The sequence below is a fragment of the Sciurus carolinensis genome, chromosome 7 (genome assembly GCF_902686445.1).
Source record: "Sciurus carolinensis chromosome 7, mSciCar1.2, whole genome shotgun sequence".
In the NCBI taxonomy this organism is placed as follows: domain Eukaryota; kingdom Metazoa; phylum Chordata; class Mammalia; order Rodentia; family Sciuridae; genus Sciurus; species Sciurus carolinensis.
The window spans coordinates 57,740,479-57,763,203 of NC_062219.1; the positions used below are offsets into that span (position 1 = coordinate 57,740,479).

At 38.2% G+C, this 22,725-nt stretch overlaps 1 protein-coding gene across 4 annotated transcripts; it reads left to right on the forward strand.

Annotated features, from left to right (window-relative positions):
• The first annotated feature begins 1,256 nt into the window (after nt 1-1,256).
• Popdc3 (popeye domain containing 3) lies at nt 1,257-21,841 on the forward strand. Of its 4 annotated transcripts, XM_047558342.1 has the most exons (6): nt 1,265-1,613; nt 2,107-3,172; nt 3,290-3,433; nt 18,582-19,308; nt 20,269-20,377; nt 21,381-21,841. In XM_047558342.1, the coding sequence occupies exons 4-6, from the start codon at nt 18,824-18,826 to the stop codon at nt 21,660-21,662; spliced, it is 876 nt and encodes a 291-aa protein (XP_047414298.1). In that variant the 5' UTR covers nt 1,265-1,613; nt 2,107-3,172; nt 3,290-3,433; nt 18,582-18,823; the 3' UTR covers nt 21,663-21,841. The 4 variants fall into 4 exon arrangements, 3 of the variants coding, with proteins under 3 accessions (XP_047414298.1, XP_047414297.1, XP_047414295.1); XM_047558341.1 differs by lacking the exon at nt 3,290-3,433; XR_007109466.1 differs by lacking the exons at nt 2,107-3,172; nt 3,290-3,433 and having other exon boundaries at nt 1,257-1,613; nt 18,582-18,937; nt 21,381-21,414.
• Nucleotides 21,842-22,725: the final 884 nt, after the last annotated feature.

Genomic DNA, 22,725 nt, shown 5'->3' on the forward strand with positions numbered 1-22,725 from the left:
CTGGAGGCTGCTTTTCAGCTCCTAGAAGCCATCCACACTCTCTTACCACTCCTAGGTCCCCAGCATGGCAGCTTCATCAACCCAGAAGGATAGTCTCTAGAGTGGGCCTGCCAGCAAGAGGGAAGTCTTATAATGAACTGTAGTCACAGGAGTGACATTCATCTCCTTTGCTATATTTATTTTTTAGAAGCAAGTCACAGGTCCCAAATCAATCAAGAGGAGGGGCTCCAAACAAATAATCAGGTGTGGAGAATCATAGAATCTGTCACATAGCACATCTTTGTTGCTTCTGAGCTTTTAAGTTTACAATAATTCTGAATGTAATCCTTAAAATGTAGAAGATTAAATAATATAAATGTATAATATAAATATACAACAGAATAACATAAATGTATATTACCTTTAAATGCAGAAGATTAAATAGGAAGTCAGATCTAAACCCAGAGTAAATCTGATGTCAAAACTCAGGGCCTTCTCATCTCCCTAGCCATATTTCTAATTCATGACATATATATGGACTATATCCAGTTCAAACTGAGTTTGCAACATTTGAACAAATCCCTAAAATAAAGACTAACAGCTAAGAACTGAGAGACTAGTAGTTTCTGTGAGGTGTAGGAACATGTTTTTTTTGAGCCTTAGTTCTAGTATCAATTAAAGGGAGTTCATTTTGTCATTCATTACTTCTGTGGTTATTTCTGGGGCTCAGAAGAGACACTGATTACTCAATAAATATTTGTTCCTGGAATTACTAATACCAACATAGTTATATAAGATGAAAGTGAGCAAGTAGTAGAGAAAATCCTTGGATAAGCTGTTTCACTGACACCTCACCAACCACCACGTGGTTTGGTTAACCAAGCAAAACAAAACTTTGCTAATTTCCTAGAAAGAAAGTACTTGATTACGTTAAATTGCATGCATTCACTTACTACTTATTTGAACGCTTTGTCCATTTGTGTTTTCAATTTTATTCTTTGCACACGGGTCTACGACCTTTAACCATTCTTTTTTACCTGGGAAACACGGGTAATCATGTTCACTGATTTGGATGAAGAGATTAGTCTTTCTCTGTCTTATACACCCATATATTCCCTTTCCCTCTCTGGTCATTTACCTCTTCATTTTGTTTATGGAGTGCGTGGAGTAGGGGGTCAGAGGGCAGATGCAGCTGGTTTTGGATCTGCTACTTAGCTCCACCGCTCTCTGCGTAGTATAATAGCGAATTCTGGATTCATTTTGGAACCAGTGTACACTTTGAGAAGGACGTCTTTGGAAACTTTAGTCTCCTGGGGTCACGAGGATCCCCAGCAGTTTTGCACCCCGGCTTCACCCCTGGCTCGCTAGGGAAGAAGAGTTGGGGATGTCCGGCCGAGGCGCGGCCGCCACCCCCGCCCGCCCGGCCGCGACCCGGAGCGCGCGCCCGTGCCCGGCCCCCGCCCGCGCCGCCGCGCCGATCAGAAGCGGGCTGCGGCCACTCTGCGCCCCGCGGCGGGGTAGACCGCGCGAGGCGAGCACTGGGGGCTTCCACCGACCAGCTGGCCCTGCTCACCCCGCTGGGAAACTTCTGCAGGCGCAAGGCCATAGCTCCGCGCAGGGCCCAAGAAGGAAAGGTAAGGACGGGAGCCCAGGGGTGCCGCGGCCTCCGCCTTCCGCAGCTGTCCGCACCCCAGCACCTCGCAACCGCTTCGGCAACTTTGCGGGCGCGGCTTGGCCTGGGCCCCGCCCCGGGGTGGGGGCTGCCAGGCCGCCGACCCCGGGCTGCGCAGGTGCTTTGCCTCCCTGCGCTCCAGCGCTGCCCGCCCACTCGCTCCACCTGAGAGCTTCGGGGTCCCTGCGGCGCTGCTCCCTGCTCAGGAGCTGGGGTCAACTGCTGCGGTTTCCGCCGCGCCTGCCCCGAAACGCGAATCGTCTGCCCCAGCGGCTTCCAGGCGAATACTCCTAGATCTCCCACAGGTCCCTCTTTTACCCCAGGCACTTTGGAGTCGAAGGAAAAGGACAGATTTGCAAGGGAGAAAAGGGGGTCCAAGGGGCCTGACGGTCTGGGGTTTCACCTTGGGGAAGTCTTGCCACCGCCCGAGTTTCCTTTCCCTTGTCTGTGAACAGAGGCCCTGACTGGGATCAAGTGTTTCCAAACGGAGTTGGCACGAAGAAACTGCTCGTGGAAGATAGCTCTGACTTGTTTTCTACACTTGAGGATCCCCCTGCCAAAAAAAAAAAAGAACGAAATTTGCAAACGACTAAATTTCCTCTTCACCAAGGTCGTTTACAGAGGTGTTGTGTTGAGTGTCTATATTTTGGAAAGATTGAAGCCACAGGAAAAAATAAATACAGTAAGAGGGTCAGGGTACAGAATTGATTTAGCCAGGAGACATATGCAAAAAGTGAAAAATATTGTTTCTGTATTATTTAAAATTTTATTTAATCTATTGGGAAGTGATTTAGAAGCTCACTTTTGAACGTAATTTAAATTACTAAACTCATTTCCTGACTTTTCACTCTAATTCTTACATCATTTCAAATTTGAAAGGCAGCAAACTGCAACTGAGTTTTATGGCAGCCTTAAAACATTATTGCTGCCTATTCATACTAAGTTTAGTGACTATTTTTCTATCTCTTATTTTTTTAAGCCTAGGGACTGCTGCATGAAAAAAAAAACCCCTCTGAAGTACAGAAACTTGGTATTGTTCTTTATGGCATCAGAAAACCAAACAAGAACTACGAAAACAAAAATTGGATCTCAGTTTCTACATTTGCAAAATGAAGAAATCTACCTGATCCTAGATAAATTATGAATAATTTGTTTATGTGTCTTCAAGAGTTGGGACCACAAATATCAATTGAAATGTAGTCTAAGATGTTATCTGCCCTCAAAATATTGTACATTCAAATGGGAGATATTCGATAGTTGAGTTTCTTTAGTCATATAGATAAGTCCCTCAAAATAGCTGAATCATTGTACTTCCCGTGCTTCTAAACACAGTGTATGCTATTAAGTCAAAAATGTGTCATGGGAACCCAAAATCCCTTACCACTTACTACAGGACTGAATTAACAGTGTTGACACACTGGAGTACTCCTGCATGCTTATTTTGAAACAGTTTGCAGGAAACATCTAGAGTGTTATGAAGCCTTTGCTACAGCATATAACAATACATAAGCAACATGGCAGGTAAGAAATTTCAAAACTGCTTTGGAGAAAATCTGATAGATTTTCAAATCTGCAAATTGCAACTGAGTATTTTTTTGTTTGTTTGTTTTGTTTTGTTTTGTTTTGTTTTAATTACAGTGTTGGCCAGCAAGGATTATGGGCTATACGAAGTATGAATTTACCTCTAATAGAAGAGTATATTGAGCCATTTTGCTTTTTTAAAGAAAAGGGAAAAATGTTTCTCTGAATAGTCATAGGAAAATGTCTTGAAAATTACAACAGGTACTTTCTAAAATAAATAAATAACCAAAATTCGCTGATTTAAATCACCTACAGTGGAACAATGCTGGGTCCTCCTCCAACCCAGAGAACCCAAGGATTAATTCACAGACCTAAAATGAGACTTTGACATTGTGTTCCGTAACCCAACAATAACCTCCAGTGTCTGCCACACACTGAAATTGGCCAAGGAGGAAAGAGACTGTAGAACAGTCCTAGAAGAACAAGCAACTGGCAAAGCTTAAATGAAAATCGGCATCTCTCTGAGCCTAGTTCCCTACTCTGCACAGTGCTGATACCAGTTGAGCATCCCTAATCCAAGAATCTGAATGAACTCCAAGATGCTCCAAAATATAAAACTTTTTGACTGCTGATAGGATGGTCAAAAAGCTCCAGATTTTGGAATATTTCAGATTTTGGATTTTGGGGGGATTAAGGATGCTCAACTGGTAAGACCTATGTAAATATTTTTTTTATAAAAAAACCCTGAGATTTGAAGCACTTCAAGTCCCAAGCATTGCTGATAAGGGATCGCAACCTGTAATGATGTTTAGATTGTGGAGCTGCTGTGACTCTTAGGTGGGTTGGTATGTGTAAGAGCAATGCCTGCATCTACTAAGAGCATAGATAATCTTGGTTCTCTCTGCCCCCCTTGGAAGGTGTTTATTGTCTGACTAAGTTGTAGGTGGAATGGAAGGTTTCAGTGTTTGCTTTTAATTTCAAAATTTTGATGTGGAAAAACTTGAATCTGGGTAATGGTTATATAGGATAATAAGTTTATTGTATACTATTTTTGTGTATGTTTAAATTTAAGTGAATCTAAAAAAAGATACATTATAAGAAACATTTCTAGTTCAGTGGTTCATTTTAAATTATATGATTTTTGTGAGTGTGTGTATTTCAGTTATTTAAATATGGATAAACACTAGTGGTATGTAGGGAGTGGATAGGCCAAGAATGGTGTGGAGAAAAGAATCCATGTTGATCATCAATTTTTTGTGAAATCTATTATGGAAAGGTCTAAAGTAATATGACAATGTTGATGTTTGTTAGTTCCAGTTGTTGCATTCGTGGATTTGAAATTTTTATATTTAAAAAATTTCCAATGAATGTAAAATCACCTTTTTGTTTTCCAATATCATTATAAGGAATACAAATAATGCAGATACTGTTTATAAAAGGAAAAAAGTAAACATAGTATTCCGCTATCCAGAAATACTCATCTTTAACATTAAAGGAAAATCATTCTATGTCTGTGCATTTATACAAACAAAATATATCGAAAGAAGACAGAAATGCTTTATTTAAAAAGTAGGATTATTAAATAAGCAAGAAACTATTAGCCTGAGACTGTCTCCCAACTTTGAGTTACTTTATAACAAACTGCAACCTAATTTTGTATGTAAAGAAACAAAACCTAATATGTGTATTTCTTTAATTTGCTTATTTTTTATTTTTAGTTCTACATGATAGTGGAATGTATTTTGGCAGAATATACATACATAGAGTATAACTTATTCTATTTAGGTTCCTACTCTTATGGTGTACATCATGTGGAGTTACTCTGGTCTTGTATACAAATACAAGGCTAGGAACCTTATGACCAATAATTCTACTGTCTTTCCTATTCCCCTTCCCATTCCTTCCCTTCATTCCCGTTTGTCTAATCCAATGGACTTCTAGTCTTAAAAGCGTATTTTTTGATAACAAACAGCCAAGTTTCAGCCAGTCATAGGCAGCCACTACTCATCATACTGTGATCTGTAACCAGTGAAGTGATTTCTTCCTCAACTTTGCCTCCCTGTTAGGCTGTGAAAGTTTGCTACTCATGCTACTAAGTAGAACTCTGAATCTCTTCTGGTCCTAAGTGCTGCCTGATTCATGGATCATTGTTTGCTCAAATTTACTCAATTTGTCTAAAGTTTTTCTCTTCTCAGAATAATAACAGAGATGCTTTTTTAAATAAAAATGATATGATATTTTAACAAAGAAGAAACTTTAGTGAAAGTGGAGAAATTGCTGAACTTAACATCCATTTTCCTCCATCCTAAGTGATAACAGGTCCTAAACAAATCTTCTGAATTAAAAGACTTCTGGATACATCTCAGGATCAGACTGTTTAAAATATGTATTGGTTTGGACCATCATTGGCTCTCTGTTAGAAAAGACAAAGCACTGGCACTTTTAAACTATCCTTCCTATACTTTTACTTCTTCTCCTATCCCAATTTTATTTCACATATTTATGTTTTCATGTTGTAAGGATCCTTAACATATGTACTGTTTCACAAACCTCATTTCAGACATTTTTTAGACTTTGTTTTATAACTAAATAGAATCACAGCTGTTTACTGGTCCTTTCACCATGGTGTCTTAAATATCAACTTTTAAATTTTGATTTATATTTCTCTGGCTAGATTTTGGCACCATTGTGTGTGTGTGTGTGTGTGTGTGTGTGTGTGTGCATGCCCATGCACAAGCATGCATGTTTAAAAGAAGGGCGCATTTTCATGTTTGGAATGTCCATCTTTTATTCCTATATTTGAAGTACAGTTTGGCTAGTCATAACACTGTCTAGCCACAGATTCGTAACCTTCGATTTATATAGTTTCTGCTCCATTTGCTTCTGGAATCTAATGAAGCTGTAAAGAAGTCTAAGGGCAGCCTGTGGATTTTCCACTATGCAAATGACTTGCTTAAAGTATTCGTTCTATTCTTGAAGTTTAAAAACTTGACTAGGCTATATCATGGTTAAGTTCTGCATTATTTTTTTCATGGAACTTGTTACATTCTTTCTCTTGGAATAATCTGTTCTTAATTTCAGGATGATTTTCTCCTTATATTTTTTCTTTCCATTTTGTAATTCTCTACTTCAATGATGCCAGTAATTCTTATGTCTTATTTTTGTCCTCCATATCAATTATGGTCTGTTTTAATTTCTCCTGATTTCTTCTGTGTTTATGGTGATTGTCTAATGATTAAAAATGTTATTCATGCCAGGTGTAGTGGAACATGCCTGTAATCCCACCCGCTAGGGAGGTTGAGGCAGGAGGATGGTGAGTTCAAAATCAGCCTCAGCAATTTAGCAGGCTGTAAGCAACTTAGGGAGACCTGTCTCAAAATAAAAAAAAAATAAAGAGTATTGGGGGTGTATCTCAAGGGTAAAGCAGCCCTGAGTTCAATCCTCAGTACCCAAAAAGAAAAAAAAAGTAATTCATTCATAAATGAAAACAGTATGGCATGGACAACAATAGGTCAGGAATGAAGATGTCAGGATTCTAACTTGGGCAAGTCTTCCATAAAGACTTCCATCAGGGGTTTCCTTGCTTGAAACATAGGAAAATATACCAAACCACCACCCTCCCTAGGATTCACAGAGCTATGAAACCGCATATATTGAGCACTTCATGCAATCCTGATAGTTACTGTTCAACAGATGTTGGTTGTTATTACTTAATATTTTCCTCTCCATTCAAGATTGGGGATAGATGGTGTTAAAAACCAAGCTCCAAACACATGTTACATTTTAATTGTTCTGAAAGCCATGGTGCATGAATGATAGATAATTCCTGTTTCCTCTGTTATAAAGGGAAATTTAATCTCCATGACAAAAGAGATAAACAAAAACACTTTTAAACCTTCTGTTTTGAATATTAACTTATTGTAGAAGCTAAGCTTTGTTTTCAATTCTTTGTGTTCGTTTTCAAATTTAAATGAAATCTTAGAAATTCATGGAAACCCATCAACTAGAGCGCCATCTTTGACCAATGCCTGCTCAGATAGGAAAGGAAATTTAACAAAGATTTTGATTTCACTCTGGGGGGAAAATAATTCCTGAAAAAGAACTTTGGTTTGGGAATGAGAAAGCTAACCATAAATAGATATAAGTGTAGTTAGTTTAGTCTAGATTTATTTCACCTAATACAGATCTTAGTAGCTGAGTTCTCAAGGCTGCATGGAGATTGGCAGCCTAGCCAGAGTTGGCCTCTGTAGTTTTGCCTGCTTAGCACTGGCTCTTAACAGTGTTTGTCAAATGTAATTTACCAGCATTTAAAATCAGGAGAGTGCAAATAAAATCTGGATTTCTGGCTTTTCTTGCACAACCAGATATCTTCTAACCGTGGGCTCACCTCAGTCAGCTAGAGCTAAGGATGGACTGTAGCCTTTGATGGAGCATACACAGTTGAGGTTGCTTTACTTTTACCAAGACTTACTCACTTATGTGGGCTGCCTGGTTGTGTAGGAACCATTAGTGTGTCCCCAGGTGATGAGAGCACACCCTATTCCTTATCTCAAGGATGTAAACTGAGGTCCAGAGAGCTTAAATACCAGAACCAGGAATAGAGCCCAGGTCCTCTGTGTCCAGTTCTGTACTTTAACTACATGCTCCCCTCCTTCTTGACCCCCTCAGACTAAATAAAAGGTCTTGTAATTTTTATGGTGATGTATTACTGACAGTCAATGCCAAAGACTTATTTCTGTGTAACCAAAGAAATCTAATGATAAAAGAAATATTTAATATTTAAGTATTAATATTCATCACAGTCTTTGTGGAACTAATAAAATTGTAAAGCTCCAAAAGTATTATAGCTGGAATTGTTGACAGATATAATAAATACTCACCACTAATATGTGCAACAAGGCAAGAAATTAAAAGGTCAGTGTGCTGATAAAATATTTTCATAGGCTAATTTAATAAAAAAATAAATCTGGTTTTAATGAAGCACTTCAAGTATTTAATGAAACATATATGTGAAGATTATTTTCAGTTTCATGTAACTTATGTCTTTATACTTAAACCCATAAGAAAATGATAGTTTTTGTGATGAATAGGAGAATTTTAGTATATCCTTTAAGCACAGTTTTACTAGTAAGGATTTAGAAAGAAAAAAATACTAACTATACATTAGTTGATACCTCAATAAACCTATTCTTTGTTATCCAAAAAGAGATATATTAATATAATGTGCTCCTCCAGTGATGTTTGAGAATTGGGTTTGGGCATTAAGGATGTTTTTAGTCTGTGATGGAAACTGTAAAAAACAAGCTTGTTTGCTTTCTGACTTTTAAGACTTTAGACTGTCTTTTAAAATGTAGCACTTATTTTAAATTTGGTAATCAATAACTGACTTTAAATGAGTTTTAAACAGTTTATTTACATAGAAGGTATACTTTCAGGTATGTAACATAATATATGTAGCAGAGACTGCATAATCTGGAAACTGGACTTAAATAGTGTCAACATGAATCTCACCAAAATGCAACTTGCCTGAGGGGAGGCAGGAATTTGAACTATTGTACATATTGATTGATAATATTTTACTGGCCATTTGACAGTTAGTGATACAGTCAATTATGTTACACTACATGTTTTGAAGATAGGCATTGTTCTGACACAATTGATATATTAGGAAACAGTTTAAGCATAATTCAGCCTTAAGGTTTGTTTATGTATGGTTTACTTCATAAGACAGACGGTGTGTACATTAAACTGGAACCAGCTGAACTTGGCCATGTCGGAATACACAAATGCAAACCTACAGCTCAGACATCTGCAAGCTATCTTGGTTCTCCGTGCATTATCTTCCAAGTCATTTTTGCTACTCTTTCGTACCTATGAACTTTCCTATATAAAAAAACACATTTGTTCATCACCCAAGTATGTCTATGGATCTTGGTTCAAAAGTATCAAATAGTGCATGTAAAAGGAAGGCTTTAATATTGAGGAGAAGCTGGAAACAACTGAGCACTTTGAAAGAATCAAGGGAATATGTGTCATCTCTTGAGCAGCATGAATAAGAAAATAAGCCCGTCCCTGTGGCTCATGCCTATAATCCCAGTGGCTCAGGAGGCTGAGGCAGGAGGATCATGAGTTCAAAGCCAGCCTCAGCAAAAGTGAGGCGCTAAGCAACTTGGTGAGACCCTATCTCTAAATAAAATACAAAATAGTGCTGGGGATGTGGTTCAGTGGTCGAGTGCCCCTGAGTTCAATACCTGGACCCCCCCCAAAAAAACAAGAATAAGGAAATAATTCACATTGAAGATTATCAGAGACAACACCACAAAAATTAAAGCAAATGACTGGAATAACTTAGGTACTGCAAAGACAGTAAAAACAAGGTTTAAAGAAATAGAAGAGATTGTTGGGTATGTGACTTGAGTACTAAACTGTGGACAGTCTTTCTCAAGATTGGAGAGAAAGCACCAGCCCTATATGAATACCTGATAAAGAAATGGCCACATTCTGCAGTAGTGATTCTTTCTAGCTGTGGCTGATACTGGTTTGGTGGTTTCAAACACCACTAATTGTCAAATGCTAAAACAAAAGAATTCCTAACAGTGATATAGATATTAATTGAAGAAAGCTACCCACTATGTCAAAATTTCAATTTTGATGGGACAGGTATCTATTATAAAGGCATACTTCGAGGAACTACATTTCAGAGGTTAAAAAAAGATGCCCCAGGATTTAAGACTGAGAAATGGTAGTTTGAAATGGTAGTTTGTTATTCCTTCTTCCACCACTTCTCAATAACACAAACTTCAACCCTTCCCATGCCACTTCCCTAAGCAAACTGCAAGTCCTTTAAAGGTCAGGAGTCATGTTTATGTATTTTTTAGCCATCTAACATAGGTTAAAATGTACTGTTATTTTTATTACATTCCTCTCTTTTAAAAATATGCCACTAATGAAGATTTCAAGTGTTCTATTTCTCACTCTGTTGTTCTCATAAATCCTTTTGTTTCTATTGCAGTTTCACATACTGCAGTGATTTTTAGGGATCACAAACGTGTTACAGCAAAACTGACTCTAGGTAATTAAAAATAGCACAAATTGCTTCATGTCACTATTGAGACAATAAGGGTGATACCTGCTCTTGGTATTCCCTGTACTCAAGGTACCCAGTTGTGACTAAGGGCCCAAAGTGCGTCCCCTGGCCCAGGTTATTTAGCCAGCAAAAAGATAAAGAAAAGATTATGTAGCCAAGGAGCTAGCATACATTGTCTTGTTAGAGCTCTTTTGCAGGAAAAACTTGAGAACCTAAACAGAAAAAGTACAGGGCTATTTATTTTGTGTTTTTATAAGCTGTATTTTGAGTGTCAGTCTCGGGATGAATACTTGATGTTTCAGATGCATCCAATCTGTAATATAGAGCATTAGTTTAGTGAACAGCCTCAAGCATAGTGAGGGGGTCATGACTTTGTGTGATTAGTTTTCTGTTGCTGTGTAAAAATCACACACACGTAGTGGCTTAAAGCAGCACACATTTATTATCTCAGTTTTAGGGAGTCAGGGTTCAGGTCTGTTGAGCTGGATCCTCTGCCCAGGCCCTCACAAGCCTATAATCAAGGTGTCAGACACACGTCTCATTCTCATTTGGAGCTTGGAGGTTCTCTTCCAAGCTTTCAGGTGGTTATAGGACTAAAGTTCCAGTTATCTTGGAAGTTATCTTGTTGTTTGGGAACTTCCTTCAGATCATAGAAGCTGCCTGTAGTTCCTATCCTCAGGATCCCCACAAATAGTTCACCACTGGATGTCACCTTCTTTCAGGACAGTAGAAACAGACATATCTCTGACTTCTAGTCCCTCTTCAGTCCTACACGGGATCCTACACAATCTAACATAATCATGGGAATGACTGTTCTACCACCATTTGCCATCTAATGTTACCTAAATAAAGGAATGTCTATCCTGTCCCATACACAGATTCTGCCCACCTTGGAAGGGACAGAGTTATTATACAGGGCATATGCACCATGTGTGGTGATGGGGATGGAGGAATCTTGAGGGCCATCTTAGAATTCTGCCCACTGTAGTGCATGATAAAGTAAGAGATTAATCATGGTTGGAGAGAACAAAATGTGTTATCAGCTGAAACGTGAGAATCAGAAAAGTCCAGCATAGCCTGTAGGAATGCTTTCTCAAAGTCTCAAGGAGACTCCAGGCTTTCATGGTCAGGAGGATCAAAGGCATGCTTCATCCTGTAGGACTAGTGGTGCATGAGGAATCTCCGTGCTCTGGGCAAAAGCACAAGCTGGTGTAGTCCCTCTGAATCCAGAAGGACACAGTCCAGTTGCCTGTATAAAAATTATGGAATTGTATGGTATTTTCAGTGTGTACTGTGAGGTGTCCTTGAAGATGAGATGAGAAAATTGAACCAAGTAACATAATTGCTTGAAAAAGTAGAACTCTCCTAAGGCAAAAGGAGGAAGTGTGCTTCCCCTGGTAGGGTAAGGGGGCCAAGAACTTTAGGGGATTGGCCAATCGAAAGGCAGAAACCAGATGGTGACATCTGTGCCTTGGGTAACATCTTATTGACTGTGGCATATGAATATTGTAACCAATATCATTTACATTTATATCAACTCTCTGTTCATAATCTTGGATAATTCTTCCATATTTATACATTGATGCATTATACATATGCACTGTTTGCACAGCATCATGCAAATCTTTCCATTTCCTCTCTTTCTTTCTTAAGGCTCTATCTAGACCAGCATTGTCCAATAGAAATATAATGCAAGCCACATGTGTAATTTCAAATATTTCAGTAGCAACGTATTAATGAAGGTAAGAACAGATGAAAGTAGCTCTAATAATAGCTTTTATGGAACCAATTATCTCCAAAACTCATTTCAACATATAACCAATATAAAAAACATGAAAGACATATTTTTACTTTCATACTATCTTCAAAACCCATTGTGAACAACACATCTCAATTCAGACTAGCCACATTTCAGTGATTAAGTAGTCACAAGTGACTAACACCTGCAGTATAGGATAGCACAGCTCTAAGGTGCTGTCTAAAGTCTCTGATCATGGCGTTTAGCTCCAACCCTCATTCATTCGTACACCTTAGATCTGGATAATCTTGACAACCCCAGACTTTATTCAGAGTTGTCCTGTGTGTATATAACTTTCAAGTCTGTCTCCTTCCATCATATCCTTATCTTCTTGTGAATCAGACCAAAAGCGTGATGTTGAACATGGTTAAAACTGATTACTTTCCTAACTTCCAGATCTTGTATAATTCTAAAATGTCTTCAGCCCTTATTTGTTCCTCTGTCTCAACAGGTACTTTAATTTCTTCCTTATAATCTGATAATATGGCTCCTTTTTTTCCATTTCAACATCTAAACCATTGACTTAAGTTCAGTCATATTCCACTTGGGCTTCAACTGCTTGTTCCAAAACTGTATTCCAAACCTGCTTGCTTTTGTTCTAATCCAAGTGTTGTTACCATTATCAGACAGTGAACATGTATTGAAGTTCTAGGTTTATTTTAGAATATATATACGTATATGTATGTGTGTATATGTACTATATACACACATATTTATGTACATATGCTAAAAATACATTATAAAACATACATATAAAATGACCAATGAAGCATATATATTCACATACACACACACACATAATTTGTTTTCTTTGTTAAAAAAATTTGAATATGTACCCCAACTGAGAAAAACAAGTTGTGATGCTTTAAAAGGGGGGGAAAAATATATATATAGTGACCAATATAGCAATATATGATGGAAGTCAGCTGTCAGATAACAAGAGTCTTAAAAACTCAGAGCCTACAAGGCACTTGTCAGCTCATCTGCTGGGAAATAACCTGTAAGCCTTGAGTCCTTTTGGAATGAGTGTGAGGAAGGAAAATGCCTCATCACCTGAGCAAAGAATGGAATAAGAACATATGTGTTAGCCAGTTTTCTGTTACTATAATAAATACCTGAGATAGGTCAACTTATGAAGAGAAAAGTTTTATTTTGGCTCACAATTTTGGAGGTTGCAGTCTATAATGGATTCATCCCATTGCTTTTGGGCCTGTGGGAGGCAGCACATAATGGCAGAGAGAATGTGGTGAAGCAAAGCTGTTTGCTTCATGGCCCCTGGAAAGCAAAAAAGAGGAAGAGGAAGGGGCTGAGGTTCCAATATGCCCTTCAAGGGCACTTTCCCAATGACCTGAAGGCCTCCCATTTCTTAGAGCCAAGCTGGGGATTAAGCCTTTAACACATGCACCTTTGGGAGATATTTAAGACCCAAACTGTAGCAGCATACAAGAGGAAAAGATGCTTTACTTATTCCCTTAGAACTCAGGATTAAAATCCAGATATTTTATGCTGTGGGGCCTTGCCTGCCCTGACTTAGATTAGTCCCATTGTTCTTTACCCTGGTTGCATATCAAAATGCTGGGAAGTGTGTGAAAAAAAAGCTGGAATCTGGGCCCCACATAGGCCAATAATTAAGTAATAGTGTTCAATGTTGAGCCCCAATCTTAAACCTAGTGTTAAGATCTGCAGTCGTAATTCAGCTTTACCACTCAGCTCTATATTTTACCCGTTTTTCAAATAATCTACTCCATGTCATAGAGAGCCATGTTATTTGAGTTAAATTTTTCATTTTCATATTGTGTTGTCCAGTTCTTTCATTTACCAGTGAGGAAATAGGCTTCAGAAGGTTAAAATCACACAGCTCTGCGGGGGCACAGCTAACACTAGGATCCATCTAGCAAGTAGGAATGAGGGTTGACTATTGCAGAGAACAGAGCAGTAAATGCACACCAGCTCCCTCCCCTGGACAGACACCTAGGGACCAGAGTGTCACCAGCATTGTCAGCATGGAAGGACAACCAGAGTCTGTGAGGAGTGGACAAAGCTGAGGTCCTATAAGCAAGCAAAGGTAACCCTGAGATCATTCAGGAAAAAATACTTTGCTATGCATAAACATACTTCACTATGCATGAAACATACTTTGCTATGCATAAACATACTTTGCTATGCATAAAACATACTTCACTCTCATACTTCACTATGCATAACAATCAATCGGGGTCTTCTTAGAAAGACCTACCCCAGGGAGTCTGGCTCAGTTATTCTAGGTGGATCTAGAGAAGGGGCATTTTTAACTAACCACCAAGGTGATTCTGATGTGAGTAATTTGAAGGCATCTGCTGAGAAGCACTAAGCACTAACCTAAGGTAGAAAATTGCAGGTGGCTTCCAGAACCCTGGAAAGTGAAGATAGGTGAGCTGATTATGGGTCTATACCTGCATAGCAGGAGGTCAGAACACAGAGGAGAAAAACACAGAGCTCATCCCAGCAGTACTAAGTAACTTTGTAACTTATAATTGAAAGATGGATAGCAGCCATTGATTCATCTGTACTTCTGCCATAAGTTGTAATCATCTGGAGCAAAGAAGGCTTTTTTAAAACTATACTCTCCTAGTGACCCAGCTGTGTAAGGCAAGGAATATAGTGATGGTGTTTCTTTGTTATTCTTAAATTTGCAAAGAATTTTTTAATACAAATCTTTTAATTTGATCTTTTCTAGTACCATTTAAAGTGGATAAAATAGGTGATGTATGCTCCTGCTTTACGGTTAATGCCCAAGTTCACCAAGGGAGCAGAAAGGAGACTAAGACCCACATTATCTAAATCCGGGTTCTGTATTGTGGAAGCAAAATCATGTGGTTTAGACTGTGCTTTAGAATCAGACAGACCTGGATGGAATGTGACCTTGAACAACTTATTTACCTTCTCTGAATTTTCTCATCTGTAAAATGCAGATAACTGTACCTTCCTCATGGGATTGTTAAATGAGATAACTTTTAAAATATGTCTGGCACATAGTTGCTAAGTAAATGTACCATCTCAAGGATAAATAGGGGGAAAAAAACAGCTTAAGAAAATGAGAATTTAGCATATGGGACACATACCGAAGTTGGGATCTGATTCTAATTAATGAGTAGAATATTGATGGAATTTTGAGCTTGTGGGTTGCCTAGCAACCAAAACTAACTCAATACCACTGGCTACCAGAGTTGTTGTTTTTAATCAAAGCAATAATTAAACTGCTCTTAAGAAGCTCAAGGTCGTAAGCAGACAAAAGGATTCCCCTGTGAATTTGGAGTTGTGCCAGACATTTTGAAAAAGTGATGCCCCAACTCCTCAGTGTATTTGTGCCGAAATATCTCAGATGTTGGGATCTCCCTCACTTCTATGCCCCTAGGGGACAGAAAATGTTAGAACATCCCATGTTAGAAGGGGGATGGAGAAAGCAAGAGTGCTTGCCTTTCTATCCAGTGAATTCGATCAGCATTCATTGAGTGCCAGGGGTCAGGCATACTAGAACATATTTCTTTGACCTTGCTGCCCTTTAGAATTTAGCATGGAAGAGAGGAATCAGTCAATGTTTAATAGTACAGCAGATTATTTCATAAGGAGTTGTGTCCAGTATTCTGAGCTTTAATGGAATAAGAAGTACAGCAGGTATCGCAGGTCTTAAAATAACCACTGTTAGGGTTTTTATTTTCCTGGCAAATCAGTCCTTCCCACTTGGGTTTCCCAACACATTTGTACTGCTTGACTCACAGCCTTGAGAGGCAACTTGACCTGCTGAAAAGGGTATGAAGCTGGCTGAAGGGGGCCTTGCGTTTCCATACCTGGAATGTGACTTTTACCTGAAGCCAGTGACTTCATGGATCTGGGCCCTGCTTTTCTTATTTGTAGCCTGGGCATTATGGTTCAGATTCTGCCTCCTTCAGTCAATGGGAGTGATGCAATGAGATAATAAATGTAAAAGTTTTGAGCAGATAAAAACAGTTTCGGAGCTAATTTTGATCAGTTTGCCATCAGGTTTATGTTGCCTATCATGGAACATCCTTCATCTTCCACATTTCCCTATTCTTTATATGATTCACAATCTTACCATTTAAAGAGGAAAAAAGACTGGGAGCCCGGAACTATTGTGTTCATTTGCACTGAATTTTGTCTTCATCATTTGTAGCTCAGAGTGCTCACTTCTTTTGCAGAGAAGGTCAACTTTATGTCTTAGGGAAGAAATACACTGTGCCAGTGGGGCATTTCAGCATTTATTTACGCACAAACATGACTTAAGGCCGAAGGGTCTTTAAGGCAGGCAGCTGGTTGATGAATCATCTTCAGCATTCACACAGAGCTGCTGGCACATATCAGAGGAATGCTCCTGCTCATCACCTGCCCCTGTCAGTTCTTCCTCCTCCAATAAAGTACATCTGTTTTGGTGACTGAATAAAAACACACCAAGTGGAGAAAGGCTGGTGGAGTAATTTAATCAGGCAAGTCAGCACGCTTGAGCAAGAGTGTCAAGGATAGAAAGATGTCTGGTCACAGCTTAATGAAACAGAAGTAGACTGGAAAGGAAGCATAATTTCTCTTATAATCATACAGGGTCACACTTCTGGAATGTAGGGACCCCAATACCTCCCACTAGTCAAGATTTTTAAGGGGACAAGGTCCCCATAAGTATCCTTCTGAATCGCTGCAAATGTTTTCCATGGCCTTTCTCTGCTAGCATCGTTTTAACATTTCATCGAGGATTATAAATTTTTAAGGAAGTTCAAACCAAAGTTCAGAGCTCCACTAGCCATTCTTTTAAATATTGGCTTTCCTGGCTATGTTTGGTATCCTGAAGAACTGATTGATTTAAAATACCCTAGTTTTCAAAAGTAAAACAGCAGGGACACTGACATTTGCAGACTGGTATTTTGCAGTTCTCACTACTCATTGCGTTTTTTTTTTTTTTTTAACTTTTCTTTGTTGTGACAATCCAGTAGTGTGAAATTTTGTATTTTGTTTAAAAGAGGAGAAATCGAACATGTTCGGGATGCTGGTCTGCCTTGAGTCTTATGGTCTCACAGATTGACTAGGGCGGGGAAGAGAATAATTAGGGATCTGCAGAATGCTTGAAATGTATTTGAAAACAAGTAAAAATAACAATATGACTGCAAGTTGTAGGTCTGAGTAATTTTTCCCTCCTCCCTCCCGTCCCTCCCTTTCTGCTTTCCTTTTCCTTTCTTTCTGATTCACCTGGCAGTATTCTTAAGCTCATCATTTCCTAATGCAGAGAATCACTGACCAAAAAGAAAAACTAGCAACTGCAACAACAGGAATTCCTATTTCTAGTTCTGTTGGGTGAGGACACTGCCCCTTTTTACTCCAGCAAGTCATTTCACCTCTGCTGTGAACTCCACCCCACCCTTGGGATCTGTGCTATCTGATACTTCATTGACAGGTGTTCTAGAAATTTATTTTGGAAATAAAATACTAAATATAGCACACAAGTTCAAGACTTTTGAATGTTTCTGTTTTTAAAAAGTCAGTCTAATGAAAGCTTTACACTGAAACCGTTTACTGTTAAGAAATCTGGTGGTAAATAATACATATATCCTGTAGTTCTGTCATCATGGCTAATTCTCTCCTGACTCAGATCACATATTAGCATTTTTACCATATGGTTGAAAGGGTAGAGAATATATGTGTGAGAAGCAGAGTCGGAAACATTTTTGACCATCTGGTAAATAAATGTGTAAGTAGCAGGAGTATTAGTATTTATTTAGTTAGATGGCTGCAACCTTTAACCTAAAATAACCACTAACACAGCAAAATAATACTAAATCTATATTTCTGAAATAATTTCAATCTAATTTACTAAATATTTTCACAGTCTATCATGTGTTCTAAAAAATCTGACTCCTAATTTTGTGTTTTTATGGTGATCGACCTTTAGTAGGGCTCCTTACAGTGCCAAATTTAAAACATGTTTTGGGAGAAGCCCCATGATTAGATCTAGCACGTGGGCACCAGTGCTGAAGTTCTGCTCTGCCACTGACCACTGTGTGACCTCAGATAAATGACACGGTCTCTCTGAGCCTCAAATTCTTCATGTCTAAAGAGTGAAAAACAGCATCAGGCAGCATCCCTCAAAGGGCCATGGAGGATCATAGATTCATGCATCAGACTCACATAGGGAGCTTGTTCAAAATATAGACACCTGGCCCCACCCTCAGGGATTCTGAATGTCTGGAAGCAGTCTGAGTCTATACGTTTAGTCCCAAGTGATTCTGAGTAGACTGAACCACTGCTAGAGTTACAAGCGATCACAGAGCACTTAGCTACACTGAAAAATATGAGACTAATTCTAATAAATATTTTTTATAATATAAAAATTTAATTAACACTTGGCAGTATTTTTGCTTAGAATATTCTAACTCCATAGAAAACAGGAGGTCAACTTATATAAGTAGTGCTGTTGATTCATTAAATATAGTATCTCTCTGTTCTTTTTAATTAGATCCTTTATCCTTTTTTATCTTGCACAGGAAATAGCAAAGTATTTGTGGACTTGGTCTAAATCAGGAGCCTAGACGAACTTGAAGAAACTAGCCTGGGATTCTTAGTTTTTCAAGCTCCATACCCACTGAACCTTAGTCACGGCCAACTTCAGTGTCTAGGCTTCCTCTGGTTTTGTGAAGACTTTGATGATGGAAAAGCAAAGGACTTAACTTCTTGCTTCAGTATCACCTAAAGTCAACTGAAAAGTGAACCAGACAGTAGTACAACCATGGAAAAGAATTCAAGTTTATGGAAGAACCTGATAGATGAACATCCAGTCTGCACAACCTGGAAGCAAGAGGCCGAAGGCGCCATTTATCATCTTGCCAGTATTTTATTTGTAGTAGGTTTCATGGGTGGCAGTGGATTCTTTGGGCTCCTTTATGTCTTCAGTTTGCTGGGGCTGGGTTTTCTATGCTCTGCAGTCTGGGCATGGGTAGATGTCTGTGCTGCCGACATATTTTCCTGGAATTTTGTACTGTTTGTCATCTGCTTCATGCAATTTGTTCATATTGCATATCAAGTTCGCAGCATAACCTTTGCCCGAGAATTCCAGGTGTTGTACAGCTCCCTTTTCCAGCCCCTGGGGATCTCTTTGCCCGTCTTCAGAACGATTGCTTTGAGCTCTGAAGTGGTTACTTTGGAAAAGGAGCACTGTTATGCCATGCAGGGGAAAACCTCCATTGATAAACTGTCCCTGCTTGTTTCAGGAAGGTTTGTACCCTTGGTGCTTGCATGTCTTTCCTCTGTGTGTTATCTGTGTTTCCTTGCAATACATTTTTCCATCGTAGCATAGCCCTGGGTGGCATTTAGCACCCTGAGGCTTGGGAAAGTCTTTGAGACATGAAGCCTAGATTTAGGCACTGTTTATTTGAAGCAGCACATGATCCAGAGGCTTACTCTTTTATCTTAGAAATCAAATGATGTGAATCTTAAAAACAAAAGTTTGAATATATTTATCTGCATATAATATTGGTTTCAGAGGTGATCGCTGCAAGTCAAAAAGAGGATGGTGCCAGCTTGAATTAATAGAATATTTATATTAACAAAATACTTATTTAAAAGTATTTAAATAGACTCTTTGTTAGGGCATCTTTTAAATAACAGAGAACTTTTAATTTCTAATTATAATTTATCCAGTCAGTTCTAGCAATTGCCCACTTGTTAGAAGAAGATAGGAGAGCTTCAAGAATATATATAGAAATATAAACTAATATAAACTTGGAAAAGTTTGGGGGAGGAAATAATAGTGTTTTTTTTAATGTTTGAAAGAAGGTTAAAACTTCAGTTTACAAAGGTATTTATGGCAGAACACTGTTATGATCTGAAATGTTTTTACTTAGTTTAAAATCTGACTGAGGGCATCGAAACTTGTTGACATATAATGGACACACATAAATGGACACAAACGAGAAGTGTGCAACTTAGTGGACTTTCTGATGGATTTCACTCAATATTCCAGGTTCCCAAGGAAAGAACATCAGTATGTGAATTATATAGGATATTGTGTCACTTACTGCAATGCATGAATTTTGTATTTTGCCCTTCAAAATTCTAAAGGACAAAAAGTCACCAGAGATCTGAAGCACATTTCTCCACCCTCCTGCCCTCACCCACCCCCAATCGTGTGTTCTCTTTCTCCTTCCCTCAAATGTTATTCTTGTGTTTTGGTAGGATCAGAGTAACAGTTGATGGCGAGTTTCTGCACTACATTTTCCCTTTCCAGTTCCTGGACTCTCCTGAGTGGGACTCACTGAGACCCACAGAGGAAGGCACTTTTCAGGTAAGGGATAACAGACCATACAGTTAACACTCCTCCCCAAAAAGATAAACAATGTCTGCTTAAAAATAAGTAAATGAACAAATAGAACAGCAATAACACAAGAATTATTACGCTTAACTTTGGGACGTACTTTGCAACCTACATGAATTCCCAATTCTATTTGACTCCTGCTGATTAATGCCACCTTATAGGCCCAGCAACAAGGAAAATAGGTATTCCCTAAGAAAGAAAGGAATCCACGATAAATATTCTTAAGCTTTTCCTTGTATAACTGCATATTTAGGAATTAAAATATAATTAATTGAGATTTAACTCTAACCTAAAAATTGCCAGTATGACAATTTAGAAAACAGCAAGAATAAAAAACTGTACTTATTACAAAATAAATGAGTTTTAAAATTTGAAATGCTGCTGAACTTGAGATATCTTCTAGCTTCAGAATGCTACGCTTATTGTCACTATTGTGCTGTCACATCTGGTCATTTCATTGGGTTCCATTTATTACACTGTACTCTTTTCCTATGGATTAATAATACCATATATGCATGCATGTAAATATAAATTAATATACATGTGCAAAATAGTTATATAAATTCTATACTACAGAACTATAAATTTTGTACTACAGAAACTGAGTTAGGGTTAAATGTCTACAATCTTTAGAACCAATGTGGATTTACTTCCCTAACATTAGCCAACTTCATGTTTATAATATCAAGTAGGTCTGCCTTCAATAAAATGAAATATATAGATCCCCAAACTTAGAAAAATAGGTTAATCTGGAGATGAACACATTATAAACATTCATATGTTAAATTATGAAAATAGCAATACGTTTATGTGGTTTTCTCTTTCTATTTTTACAAAATATTGCATGTTGGTGGGATTATTTTAACCTAAAGAAGACATCAAGTCAGACTCCCTCAAAATTTGGAGCAGAAAAAATTGTGATTTGGTTTCTTGTCTCCTAATCTTTGTTTACATGTGGTCTTATGTTTTTTAGGTAACCCTTACAGCAGAAACTGATTGTCGATATGTGACTTGGAGGAGAAAGAAATTATATTTGCTCTTTGCTCAGCATCGTTACATCTCCCGCCTGTTTTCAGTTTTAATCGGCAGTGACATTGCAGACAAACTCTACGCCTTGAATGACAGGGTGTATGTAGGAAAAAGATATCACTATGACATTCGGTTACCCAACTACTATCATATGTCAAGTCCAGAAATGCCCCGATCACCACTGACAGAACAGTTCCGGAATTCCAGGGGATACTGTAATAAATAACATCAAAATCTGAAGTTTTTTAACTATTAAAAAGACTCTTCATCATTCCCCAAAAGAAATAGCAAAATTAAAGAAAATTGAGCTAATATTTTTATAAAATGAATGCAGAGACAAGAGGCCATTGCCAACTGTTTCAATCATCTCAACTTTTGTGTTGTGAATAAATTTTACAAATTGTTCTTGTATTTTTTATTGTTACCATTGTGGGAAGGCAGTGAATAATGGAGGGAAGTTTGCCCTTCTCTGCATCAGAACTGGGAGAATGTAAATTGCACATTCTCAGATATTTCTGGAATTTCTGAATGCATCGTCTTGCCTTGTTGACTTAGGCATTGCTCCTCAAGCAGCTGTTTACAAGTGCTCTCAGCACAACAGCAAGTTGCTAATGCCCCATAAGCATTTCTAGAATTCACTCTTTTGCTATGGTCTCTGATGAAAGCAAGATGTATTTCTGTGGTGGGCAGCAATTATTTATTTTCCATGTGAACTTAATTGATATGCCTAAAAACTAGAATAAATGCAAAAGATAACAATATGCCAAACTCGAAGACTATTTTCTTGCTACAGACAAGTCCAAAGCTTAATATTTATAATGCCATTTAAAAAGAGGCATGACACAGGAAATAAAACTGCATAATATAATTACTGAATTTAAAAGAATGCCCTTAAACAAATAGTGAAAATGTTGCACAGCATTTCAATTTCATATGTTTGGCTGAAAGGTCAAGAGTCAGTGGTTTGACTGGACAAGGCCTCATGGTGAATACTCAGCCCAACACATACACCCAGCAGTCTGCTTTACACCATTCCTACAGCCTTGTGAAGATCTCCAAAAAGAGACACATCCTTACTTGTAGTTCTGGTCTCTGTCTTTGGGAAACTGGTTTTCTGAAGTTGATGTGCAGGCTATTTGATATAAAGATATGCATTTAATAAATGGTACTGGACACCTTCTATGGCTTCAGTACAGACCTGGGCACTGAGGTAACATGGGATCTATTCCTCATGGAGCTTATATTCTGGGGGTGAGAGAGAAGATAATAAACCAGAAAAGCCTATGGTT

Bases quoted from the DNA above. Each gene is read 5' to 3' on its own strand.
- Popdc3 (XM_047558342.1), top strand. From the start codon at position 18,824: ATGGAAAAGAATTCAAGTTTATGGAAGAACCTGATAGATGAACATCCA. The intron at 19,309-20,268 runs GTTTGTACCCTT...GTGTTTTGGTAG, and splicing joins TCCCTGCTTGTTTCAGGAAG to GATCAGAGTAACAGTTGATG. The intron at 20,378-21,380 runs GTAAGGGATAAC...TATGTTTTTTAG, and splicing joins CAGAGGAAGGCACTTTTCAG to GTAACCCTTACAGCAGAAAC.